At 36.1% G+C, this 13530-nt stretch overlaps 1 protein-coding gene across 2 annotated transcripts in view; it reads right to left on the reverse strand.

Annotated features, from left to right (window-relative positions):
- Positions 1-303: 303 nt before the first annotated feature.
- Positions 304-13530, reverse strand: part of EML5 (EMAP like 5) — a 93699-nt gene continuing 80472 nt past the window's right edge. For both annotated transcript variants that reach the window (XM_052693435.1, XM_052693434.1), the window contains 9 exons: positions 12570-12727; positions 11280-11394; positions 10612-10800; positions 10250-10422; positions 8967-9129; positions 7965-8068; positions 6346-6499; positions 5478-5578; positions 304-5111 (listed from right to left, as the gene is read on the reverse strand). In XM_052693435.1, the coding sequence (XP_052549395.1) occupies positions 5075-5111; positions 5478-5578; positions 6346-6499; positions 7965-8068; positions 8967-9129; positions 10250-10422; positions 10612-10800; positions 11280-11394; positions 12570-12727 (1194 nt within the window). In that variant the 3' untranslated portion in view covers positions 304-5074. The remainder of the gene's footprint in view (positions 5112-5477; positions 5579-6345; positions 6500-7964; positions 8069-8966; positions 9130-10249; positions 10423-10611; positions 10801-11279; positions 11395-12569; positions 12728-13530) is intronic.

The raw sequence follows: 13530 nt of genomic DNA on the forward strand, positions 1-13530 counted from the left end.
ACAGATCTTAATTATTTTTTCTCCACACTGTGAGGGAAAAAGAACACCTTCTGCGCCTTTTCTATCTTCCCCCTCCTTTTTCTTAAAGAGATTTAGTTAGATTAGTTGGCTTAACTGAGTTAACAAAAACCATGTCAGAGTTATGACTGTTATGCTGCAAGTAAACTGAGAAGGGGATGGTAACCTGTTCTAGCATCAAATAGACTGGGAAAAAACAAACCCACACACTAATTACTATTAACTAATGAATGATTTTGGCAAGGTAATCAATTGTGGCTCTTATGCATGTTATACACCTAACACTTTCTTTTTTTTTTTCCCCTCCTGAAACGAGATCTGCAGATTTTAAGTCTGAAGCCAAAGTTAGCTGAAGGTCAGAAGTGAGAGAACCAAAGAAATGGTTTTGGTCTGACCGTGCCACAGTGCTCGGTATAAAGAATGCATAGTAGGCTTTGGCAAGCTCACTTATCTATCCATACATACATGAGCAAAGACTGAATGGTGCCATAAACTTTAGGAAAACAGAGCAGACTGCAAGAAGCGTAAGAAAACTGACAGAACAAGGATGTGCAAATGCAATGCAGCAAGTGATACTAAAATCACAGATGTGACAATTCATTCTGACTTCCCTTTCTGTAGAGCCTACAGACAGTATTTTTGCCCAAAATACTGACAAAACATTTGTCTATGCTAACATTTGTTTACACTAACAGAATAAAAGGAATCTTTAAAGATTAAGGCTTGTCCCATCTGTGACACTGATAACGAAATAGGGAAATATATCATCTTGCCTGTGTAAGAACTGCATTTGAAAACAAGATCCTTAGGCTGCCCCACTGTTACACCATACAGTGCAAAGTGCAATATATTAAGACTCCCAAGTAAAGATTCAGAGTGAAATCCATCTGCTAAAGAAGACTTGAGCTCTCTTGGGTGCAATCTAGAAAGCAGGTGAGGTGCAGCACAGACAGGTGCTCAGGGCCTGTTGAAAGAAGGGTTCGTTTGCCTTGGCAAACTTGGAAGCCAGAGAAAGAGACAAGGCAGCAGCTGAAAGAAATGGATTGCAGGTTTAAACTAAGCCACTTGGAATGCTCTCAAAGTTCTGCTCTAGGTACTGAGGTCCTATATTTTGATCTATTTTCCAGATTCAGGAGGTAAGTCATGTCTGCTTTCTTCCTAATGGTGCAATTCCAAGTCAGTACTAACATGACTTGTGTAAAGTTCAAAACCTGATATTGAGCCAAACTGAAGTTGCTCTGAAACTTTCCTTCAACTATCAAAACCAAGTCATAAAGTAGCCTTAATTGTCTGAAGTGCCTTCTTTTGTCTCCAATTTCATATAATCTATTGCCTTCTTTATCAAATCAAAATCTGAAATTGTATACGACTACTCTCTTAAGAATGAGAAATTTCAGATTTCAAAACTAAATGATTCAACAGATTTGGCTTATTAGTTCTCTCTACTGTGTTCCTCACTTCTTAATGATGATAGCTTTCAGTTCTAAATGTACTTAATTTTTGTTTGTTCTTAGGAGCTTGATTTGCCTTCTCCCATTATCTTTTTCCCCCTCCCCCCCCCAAGCATACTTAAGTAGCTTTCAAGACTGTTTGGTTTTTTTTTTTAGGTGAGATTACATTTTGTTTTCCTTGAGACAGTTCTCTATTTCCTTTTCTTCTTTCAAGAGACCTCAACACATGCCTGAACTTTTGGTTAGCCCTAAAGTGGTCATGCAGATGGACCAGATGGTTTTTGTAGGTCCCCTTCTAGTGGCTGTTCTGCATTGCTGACTGTAAAGATCCCTAAGATACATGTTTGCTGCTAGCCACAAAGAGACTTATAAAGACAACTAAACTAGAAAATAAGTCCAAGTAAACTAAAAAATAAATCCAAATACACAAAGAAGTTTTCCTTCCAATTCCTTAGCACTGCATAATCACAGAACAGGCTTTCCCCAGCTCTTGATCAAGTCCTTTAGCCCACTTTTCTTCTCTCCAATGTTTACAAGCACAAGGCTGTGACCAATCCCTCTGCATTCCAGCATCCTTATCAAAATGCCATATCAGGCCACATCAGCCTCTATCTTCTGAGAACCAGCTACAAGGTCCCAATGCCCACTGATGCAGGCAGCCTGCTGCCCTCTGCACAGGCTTCAAGCACCAATCTTGGTGGCAACAGTTAGCAAGTTACTACAGTAGCACTTAATGTAAACAGCAAATGAGGCACAATAAGAAGCACCATCACAAAGACCACAAAGCTGCCATCTTGAAGTGTGCCTGCAGCTAGCTGATTGCACAGAACATTCTCCAAGTGGTCCTCAAGAACAAATCTGCAACTGAAGCTGTACATTCTCCTCACCATTCTTGACTATTCCCTGCTGGCTGACCACATTTTACCTTGCAAACCCCTGAGCACTTTGTCAGGGAAAAACCAGCTGCCAAGTTGGCTGCAACAGGCAGAACAAGGCTGGTAGTTTTGTTTGTAACATTCTTCAGCTTCCAGCCCCTGCCCCAGCTCCCAGCCCTTTTACAGTTGCAATGAGGTTCAGAAGAGAATGAAGAAACAGGGAGAGCTGGAGCTCCGGCTGTTGCACTGTTGCTCTCAGTCTTGCCCAGCTGCAATCTACCCATCAATTTTTGCTGGTACTCCACCACCCATGTGGCATTTGAGATTTATCAGGACAAGAGCACCAATGACAAATTATCAGTGGAGAGGCACAGTTAAATTAACACAGGTGGAGGAGAAGAGGACATGATCAGAGATGATACTACAGGGATAAGGAACAAAACTTGATGGCCCACATATTTCTAACATCAGATGAAGGCCTACAGAAGATCGTAAGGATGTAAAATATTGAGCCTAGGATTTTGAGGGGAAAACTCATAAGAGGCTGGAAATGGACTTTGTTCTGGCAGTCTGTGTTGGACAGACTATGAAGGAGCTCTTAACAGCCATCCAAATTAAACTGATAAAAGGCAATCTTAAAAGAGAGGCAGGAAAAAAATCTTACTTCAAGTAGTCCTTCACGGATGTTTTTAGAAAGGGAAAGAATTACAGCTATAGTACAGCATATTACAATTGATTTCTCCGGCCAAGATTTAAATACCAGATACCAATTTTCACACAAAATAGGCAGAGAGGCAACAAAGTGATGATACAAATCAGGTCTTGTCTCATTTCTCAGATGCAATTCCCCTAAAGTTAAAGATGTTACTGATAAGATTTCCCTCAACACTCACGGACCACATTCACAGAGTATTTGATCCTGCAGAATAGCAACTGCATGACTGGCAAGGCTTTGCTAAGAAGCATTAAGCCAAAAAAACCTGCCAATAGTCTAGTTATCAACTTCTTTAAAATAAATATTTGTTATATCTTGATATATAAAATATATCTGAGTCTGTGGGACAAGTAGCTTGTGGAGTATATAACAAACATCTTTGGATCTAGGAGAGCACAAAAGTCTGGCTCATAAACTTTTTTCCCCTCCTCTTCTACATGCAAACCTTCCCATTCCCGCTAGAACTACCATGCACACAAGATGCTTCCAAGAAGAGATGAGGTTTATGTCACATATCTGGTATAAGAGAATGCAAGAGGGGAACAATTATCAAATCTGCTGACTGACCTAAACAAATGGCATCATTAAAGCAACACTGACTTACACAGACAAAAAGAACTTCATGTTCCTATCAGAATGTAATTGTGAGTAGTGTTGATAATCAGTTACTTCTATTCCCTCCTGTGTTGTATGAAAAAATAACCACACTGATTGAAATAACAGGTTCAGTCTGCAGCGCATGGCTATGACGTGATTTAGACAAATAGCTGATGAAATCTTCCTCACTTCTACCTCATTTACAGTTTTCAGGTTTTCACCATCACTCAGGTGTTTTTCTTTTTCACCTCAGCTACCCTTGCAGGATAGAATAAATGCACTCCTGCGAGAGGTGACAGCAGGTCCATTTAAAGAAGCATATGATTGGATGTATTTTACAATCAGGAGAGAAATCTGAGTAGACACTTATCCCAGCTAGTCCCAACTCTGTTAAAAAGTTAAAATGCACAAAATATAGAGTTTGGAAATTTCATATTCTCTCTGAATTTCCTATGATGCTGAGAAAATAATTAATATTGCTAAGAAATTCTATTTTTGCAACTGGTGATATCCCAAGCCTTGTCAATTACGAAGGTTACAAAATTCTCACTGTAGTCCACACTTCCAATATAGAGGCTAGCAGCCTAGTCAAGCAGCACAGCAATCACCTCTCTTCCACTGAGAATAACTTTTATTCACAAGGCAAAAATTGGAGTTAGACTTTTAGGTTGTGGGCAAGGCACTCACAATGTGAGCAAATCTGATTTTGCTCACGGAACTAATTTAATGTTTAAGTGCAACAAAAACACTAAATTAGTCATGAAGATCATGCATATCCAGCAGCTTTCACCAGACATGATTGTGACCCAGGCCTCTAAATACAGAAATATTTAAGCCCTAAGGAATCAGCTGTCTTATTTTCTGCTTCATCAAATGATGCTTCCTTTTGATCAGTCATAGAAATATAATTTGCCATTATAATAATTAAACATTTATTAAAATACTATATATTTAATATATGGTTTCTTTCAGTAATAAAATATGGAATACTCTTTTCTCAATGATATTCAGACCCCAAAACTTAAAGCAGAAACATTCATGCTCAGAATAGATCAACGTACAGTACTAGATCAGAAATAACATCTCTTGATTCAAAACCCAGGCTCTTACTGTGATACTGTACATTGACTAACAATTCCCTTTTTTCATTTATCCACGTTTTTCATTTTCAACATCTGGCAGTGAGTGAAATACAAACCCGGATTACAGAAGTAAAATCTAATGGCCTCAGCATATTTCTTATAGTCTATCTTCTGACAGACTCTAGATACTTGTCTTTCAAAGACAGATTACTCTGTGTCTTGGATCAGCACCATTTCTTAAGCATGCAGGGCACAGTAGAATATCACATTGCAATCCTGGGTATTTCATGCCTGGTACTTCATGCAGCGTCCTCTTTGCAAGTCTCCATGTCTCCCTCAATGAGGCATATGTACACATTTCCAAATAAATAAGCTGTATTTTCAAAAAGAAATTAAATATAAGATATAAGAAAGAGCTGACACTGTGAAAATTTTAAAAAATGTTTAAATGTATGATGCTCTGAATACAGAAATACACACATTTTAATTTAGTAAATCTTAACTGTTCATATTGACATCTGGGCTATTTTGTTGCAAATATTTACTTCTTTATATATTTCTTTATATTCTTTACATATATATGCATATATATATATGTGCGTGTGTGTGTGTGTGTGTGTAACAGAAAAACAAGCATAGATATTCAGTGATTCAAATTCTGAGCCTGAGCTTTATACAGTTATGGATTATCCCTGTCCACTCCCACATGCTTTCAGATAAGAACAGAACAGATACGTACCTGCAGTCATCCCCTCCTGCACTAACCACATATCTGTCTCCACTTGTAAATCGAATGTTGGTTAAGTGGGCAGAGTGACCTAAAAATCGTTTGTGTTTTGCCTGAAAAAAAACAATGAAATGAAAGAGTCTAAATATTCTGCGCACTTGTAAATCAAAACAAATAGGCATGCGTTTATCTACCTTTTTATTGCATCATACAGTCATATAATTCAGAATGCTACATAGGCTTTCAGATGTGAAAAATCTCCTGAAGAACCACCACTGAGCTGCAAAGATAAAATTATCTCCAAATGAGACAGCACCTGCAAATTTGGAGCAATGCTTAAGCATTAACGTAAAAATACAAAATGTATTTTGTCACATGATAGTTGTCTAGAAATTTTTCATATTTATTTATATTTATTTTGATATTTATTTTTATAATTTCTAATATTGAAAAGAAATGTCTTTCATTACAAGTTATCAATGCAGTGCAGTCTCAAATCCCAAAAATGAACTATGCCAGTATTACTGACAAATCTATAAACACTTCATCCATGGAAATACGTCAATGGGACTAAAACTATCAAATGTTTTCCTCATCTGTCAAATAGAGATTGGAGATGCAGATTAAAAAAAATTAAGAAGGTGCTACATTAAGGCAGCCTGGCAAACAGTATTAACACCTATCAGAACTTATAGCAAACGTCACAGTACAAAATGGAAAATTAGGAAGAACTTGAGATCAAGCATGCTTATGAGACTGAAACTAAGGTTACAAAGATGCATTACAAAGCTACAAATTCAGAGAAGAAAATATTTTTTATAATATCAGCAGTATTTTATTTATTTATTTTTTAATAGCCATGCAAAAACCAGGTTCTTACAAATTTTTCAGGACATGGAAAGTCAAACAGTTTGACCATGCCAAAATCATCGCCTGTTACAAGGTTGATTCCCGAGTGAGAGACACAGGCACAGTTCACATCAGCTTTTTCAGCATGTCTGGACCAGATTCCAATTACTTCATCACCTAGAACACTGAAAAAGAAGAGAGAGACATACTTCTGGAAACCGCAGGAAAAGCAATACAGTAAGGGAATAGTAAGCAACTCTTATTAATGTAACGTTTCAGAAAAATATTGTTCCTACATTTTATTCCTATACATACAAATCTCACATAAAGTTTATTCCTTAATTAATGTTTACATCATCATATAAGTGCTTCTGAAATTTATTGAGTGCTGTAATTCCCCACGTACTGTGTCCCATTACAACACTAACAAACAGAAGGTGAAATTAGCAGCACAAATACTGCGCAGTGAGGTATTTGCAAAAAAATTAAGAAAGGACAGAATGCTCAAAGACACTGCTGGGACAAATAAAATTTAGTTATCAGAAAACAGTTTTAAAATATACATTGTCACAATGTTTGTCTGTAACATTTTCATATCATATCATCAGATGAGAAGGCTCCTTGTGTCCAGTGAAGGTTATTCATTAATGGAGTGGTGGGGGAGGGGACTGAGGGTAACGAAGAAGAAATATAGATCTTATGATTCCAAAAAGCACATTAATAGAAAACCTCATTTGCAAAACCTTTTCAAAAGTTTCTTTTTATTCAACTGTGCATACAATGTATGTGCATACTTTTAAGAATGTAAAGAAAGTAGTACTTAATGGCTTACCCAAAAAGAAATCCAAAGTTACCTCAGTATTCAGAGCCCTTTGAAAAACTCATAGTTTCAGTCTGGTCTTGCAACAAAATATTACAGGATTACTACTACTACACAACAGATTAACATAATCTATATGTGTACTTATTCTCAACTGTTGACTGAGACAGCGAAACAAAAGCAGGCAAGCAGCTCAAAATAAGGCAGAAGAAATCAGATTTGCATAATGTTAAATAAATGATTAAATATATAATAAAAATGTTATATGATGTGATACTTAATGTAATTTCTAAATCAATTTTTAGTTAAATGTAATAACTTTAGGGTTTTAAAAATACTTTTTTGTACAACTTTTAATACGCAAATGTTATTAGGAATTTTAGTATACAGTTACAATTAGTGTGATCCTGTGAATAAAACTCAAACTACCAGTCTTGTACTGTTTCTTACTGTTTTGTAAGCGTATCCCCAAATCATTCTTTTGAAACAAAAAATGTAGTAGGCCAGTTAACTTGCATAGCAGAACGAAATCTACTGAGCCCACTATAGATATGATCAAAGGAAGTTAGAGATGATACATAACAAACAGAAAGGCAAACTTTGGAGAGGTCAGTTTTTATGTTACCTTGGCCAGTCAAGCAGCTCTTTTTCTACCATACAAGCTATTTACTTTGTTTTGCCACCCAGAGCTTATAAGATAAGTTGCCAAAGCACGTAGGTGCATTAAAGGAAAGTATGTGAATGAAGAGACGAAATACACATTTAAATAGCAGGTACTTCTCCTGGAAGTTACAAGCATTTTAATAGGTGTATATCTGTGAATCATTTACCTTGTCCAAGTAGCCCAAGTTATTTTGTCAATCACAGCCTGGTCCACAAGCTGTTTTCCTGAAGGCACTTCATAGACTTGCCTTTTGTAAGACCCAGTAGATACCTTGCAGATGAGCAGAGAAGAGTTAATAGGAATTTAAAATACATGGGCTTGTTTGAAATGATGAAATTATAATTCAGAGGGGCTTTGCATTTTCTTGATTTCTTGATTTTCTTGATAGTACCTCTAAAATTATTTATTAATAAAGCATCTTGCTCAATGAGTTGAAAATAATAAAAAAATCTATGCAAGTATATGGCAAGAGTGAGAAAGTGTAAGAAATCTTCAATTTTAAAATGTCTAATTAAGAAAATACAGTTGAAATACTTCACATTCTGCACATAACGTTCATTCTCTCCATATATTGTGCATGCTGTTATGTATGTATGCATATCAATAAATAACATAAAATTAACTTCTATCTTTAACACTGATAAGCAGGTATTTCACTCGGTGTGGAGAGGCAAAACCAAGCTCATGTAATTTCTCTTCTCAGATATGAGCAAAATACAGAAAACAAAGTAGGACTAATTTATTCTGATTTTGAAAAATGTGTTCCGCCCTGTGGCTGGGAGTTCTACCACCCTGGTTTTGTTGCTGCTCTGGGAAGGGCAGAACTGAACATAAGCATAATGATGGTCAGGGATGTGAAGATTCACAGTTCCCTAAGGCTTACTAAATGATAGACTGTACGCTTCCTCATTTAAGAGGAAGCATCGAGAAAATGAAAACACATTACAGTGATTTTGAAACACGTTTTTCCTTTTTGTGCTTATTTCTTGCGTTTAATATCCAGGATAACTATTTTTGTAATCCTTGTACCACAATACAGTAAGTCTTGTGACAGGAACCTCCTACTCCAACATTTCATTGCAAAATGTAGTAGTTTTCAAAGGAGAACACGCCTACACAGCATAAGTACATTTACTATTCAGTATCTTGAACAATTAATAACTGATACCTGGAGATAACAGCTATCTGCAGAGAAGTCCATCTGGATCACAAAACTTGGGATATCCTTGCAGTAGCTGACTCGATTTAGCGTGGGGCCCAATGTCAGGTCATAAAAATCCACTGCGTTCTCACTGGAACCGACTGCTAAATAACGAGAATCTGGGCTAAACCTGAGAAAGAGATTATGAATACATAAACTTATGATAGTTTTTAAGACAGGTTTGATTTCACAGCAGATTCTAATACTTGAGATGCGTGGGAAAAATTCCATTTCAGGCATCTGTTACTCAGAATAGGAGGGATTTTTTTTTTGTCTGCTAAGCAAAACAACTTGTGAAACTAAATTTTGGGGGAATGCATATACATTGGAATGTGGCAATAATTCTGGTGGAGCTGTCATATATAAGTGAGCAAGGAACATCTCTGGAATAATTCAGTTCATTGTCTCATCATCATCATCATCCCAATGTAAAAACAACTGTGACACACCCTCAATGACTTTGACTCTCTAAGGCTATACTTACAAGGCTACAAGATAAAAAAGTGAAATGATTTAAATAAAGAAACCTCAGATCTTCTAGATGGAACTTACTAAATAAAACCACTTGAAATCTAATCTTTCATCTGTACAAATTCCTCACAGTAACATTAGTGTTATAAGGGAATTTCCCAATTTCTGTTGTCTTCAAGCCATAGCCTTCTGCAAACTCTACCTTTCAGTGGGGGTTCTCCTCCCTCCCACAGCAGGGTGCCTGATAGTCTCCAGAAGTTCCTTTGAGCCAAACATGATTAGTTTATCTTACAGAAGGAAAAGTCTTGTACTCCTTTAGGGGACTGACACAGAGGCAAGTTCCATGGGTTTTCACAATTCAGTCGTGCAAACCTCTGATTTCATTTTACCTCCTACACATTGTCTTACCCTGCTCTTTCTTACACCTCCTGATCTGCCCTGTGATTATGATAGTCTCTTCTTTTTTTTTGTTTACTTTCTCCTTCCTCTTTCATTTTAACTAATCTTGAATTCTTGGCAGTATCACCTGAAACCCACTACTATAGAAGGCCTGGTTTTGATTGCTTATTATTTACTTTTAAAGTTCATGTAGTTCATCCTTCCTTTTTACTATAGGTACAAGAATAATGACACCAACTCATGAATGCACTGATTCCAGCACTCTGAAATGTTACTGCAATCCTCCTCAGAAAGTACTCAATTAAATTATATTCTTTAAAAATCAAAAGAATAGAAATGTCAAGGATATTACAGCATATAAATTCATTGCATTTTCTAACCTGATATCTTGGATAGCTGATCTTCTATCTCTTTTTTTCCCCCAAATCTTCAGAGAGGTCACAAGCAAGATAATGAATTCTCCATTTTTCATGCCAATAGCTACCATATCACCTTCTGGGCTGTAACAAACAGTACGAGCTGCGTGTCCTAAGCTGACTTTGTTCAGCATCTTCTGTGAAGGAATAAAAACGCAGAAGAGTAAATGTTTCTTTTTGTTCTTATTTCAAAAGTACTTTATGTTTGTAATATCACATGAATCTTTCTCAGAGTAGATTTAAAAGCAAGCTTTGAGTCTGCAAAATCATCCCAAGTCCAGGATTCTTTTTAATTTTTCTCAAAACAACTGTTTTTCAACACCTACCTTTTCAGCAATATCCCAGAGCCGTACTGTGCCATCTTCTGCAGCAGAAAGGAAAAAATCTCTGGAAGGATGTGTTGCTAGGCCCCAGATTGGTCCATCCATATGACCATTAATTAAAATGTTACATGCAGCATTTTTTTCTCCAACTTCAATTATTTCAGCATTTCTTGTGCCAACAAGAATTTTTCCCTTAAACAGTAAAAGAATCATCTCTGATATAATACATTAACTATTTCTGATTAACATTAGTAAAGATATAAATCAAAGCTATACTTACGTTAAGAAAATCTGCTCAAATCAACTAATCAAAGCTAATTTACTTTTTAAACTCAGCTATGATCTACTGAAGTAGAAAGGAGTACATAAGTGGTAGCAGATGACTTATTGCTTGCCAGTCAGATATTTGAAAAGTGAAAAAAATATAAAATAGAAGTCCTTGTTAGTCTACAATCAAAATATATAATGAACATTAACCTAATTTGGACTAAGATCTCCTGAAGCAGATTTCTTTTTCCTGTTTTCAAGTCAGTTGTAGATAACTTGCAGCAAAACTTTTCATTTCAAATACCAATTATTGGAGAGAGAGGAAGGGATGTGCCATATTCTTAATGCTATAAATCAAACCACAAGTTGTAAGCTTTATTTCAAACACATGATGATTCCTTTACCTTGCCCCTACAAACAGAGCGAACGCAGTCAGTTATTTGCCCCGTCTCCAGTCTGAAGGCACGACATCGTTTCAGTTCTTGATCCCATAGTTTAACAGCTCCTCCTTCCTTTGATCTATTATGAAAGTATGAACAACTGTGACTATAATGGCTGGCACAAAAAGGACAATTAATATAAAAGAAATATATATAATTTAATGTAATTTACTGTAATTGATGCATTTGAGTGTTTTAAGTCATTAAACATCCATTAGTTTTTACTGAACAAGTGAGGCTCTATACTGAGCCTGCTAGCTAAGCAAGAAGTACTGATTCAAAGTCCTCACTGTACTACTTTACAGAAAAAGCTGAAAGATGGTCATTGCTAAGCCTGGTTTAAATTAGTAGATCTTGGAGAATCTGTCTAGTCAAAGGAGCAATTAACTATATGAACAAATTGCCATCTTATTATTAGGACTGACTGCATTTATCAAAATATGTTCCCTGTTTCCCTCAACTACACATCTTTTACTACATTTGCCATGAAATACATTGCAAAAGATATAGGAGAAAAATCATACAATGTTAACTACATGAGATAACAAACTCAAGTGTTAATCATCAAAGCACAAAGTATTCCTGTCATTTTTAGGAGAGCTGGTATTCCAGTGAAAAACGCAATAGAATCAAAACAGTTTTCAAAAATGAGTTGATGTTTTAAAGCATTATAAATCTGGCATTTCCAGTAGAGCCAGGACATATGTTTAACTTGTCTTCAAAAAGAAAATCTCTCCTAACAAAAACTGTAATGTTCCATAATGCTGAGCAACTTGGACTATGGAAGAAAATCTGACAAAGAACTCCAAAAATTTTCATCACAGTTACTGCTGGTATACAATTATCATTAGAAGAAATAAGAAAATAGAATATAAATTGCTAGTACTTACAACACAATATATTTTTTTCCTGATATAACTGTTTTGACAAATGATTTGTTATTACACTCAAAGAGATTGGATCAAAAGACGCTAATAAACTGCAATTAAGAAGGCCAAGGTGGAACTAAATGCACAATTTTCCTGAACACAGAATTTGTTTTGTGTAATTTCAGTGCTTCAGTACTTGAATACATACTTGAAGCTCACAAAGTAGTGGCTTTGGAGGTAGTAGTTACTACTTAGGGTGGCTACTACTCTCCAAGCTTTAATGTCTCAATCAGCTTCTCAGTGTTAGAAGGAATTAATCCAAATCTTTTTAAAGAATAAAAGTGTGTGCAGGAGAGAAAAAAAAAAGAAAAATAAGATGACTCACGGCCTTTCCTTGCCTCCTGTAACAATCAGACCATCTCTCAAGGTGGTGTACATTGTGAAAACTGGTCCATTGTGAGCTTTGGCCACAATTCGTATCAACACATGATCTTTCCAAACACAAACATCTCCACTGATAGTACCTGTAAATGTCAAGTTATTCTGAAAAGAGGAAAAATATACTCAACAATTGATTCTGAGTAAGGCAGGAAGAAAAATATTCAGAAACACAGATCACAACCATTTGCTTTTATGCTAGATTGCCCTTTTTAATTTTTCCGCTTGTGTAGAGCAACCAATTGTGGAGGAGATGTAAGATACAGGTCAGAATGAACTGTTGTATGCTTTGCTGAAATCTGATATGTATGGTTTCCTTGTTGCCATTAGGCTCCACACTGCAGAAGGAAAAGAAGTGACTTAAAACTCATCCACAGTGTAATCTACGTTTTGAGTACATCAGTCGTGCACAAATATTCTTAAGCAAAAAACCAGGAGCAGTTTTGACACTTGCCAGAAGTGCACCATTCTCCTACGTGCATTATGACTTTAGTAACCAGTAGGTTTATGAAGAAAGCAGTCTGTCTTAGAATAAAGTTGTGTGTTTCCCTTTATTTCTGCTTGTTTTTGAAAGGTAATTCAAGTAATCATGTCTTATTTTAAGGCCATTTTCTTCAGATAGACTATAAGCTAACAGGAACTGATCATTGAGCAAAACTGTTTTATTAAGTGAAGAATCCTCAAATTCAGTGTCTTGTATTTTAGTATTAGTATAGATTCAGTAAGAACACTTTCCTTGAATTGAATAGTGTTGATTTCCTACATTCTTATTAAAAGGGTCAGGGCAGTGGCCTCTGATAAATGAGTAAATTGAAGAGGACTGGAATTGAACTTGGGAGCAAATCCTCCAATCATCCTCACACTGTTTGGCTGTTTTCAACCTTTGTTTCAGAGCACTGGAACCAACT

This window comes from Tympanuchus pallidicinctus, unplaced genomic scaffold, assembly GCF_026119805.1.
Source record: "Tympanuchus pallidicinctus isolate F22 unplaced genomic scaffold, pur_lepc_1.0 scaffold3, whole genome shotgun sequence".
Taxonomy (NCBI): Eukaryota; Metazoa; Chordata; class Aves; order Galliformes; family Phasianidae; genus Tympanuchus; species Tympanuchus pallidicinctus.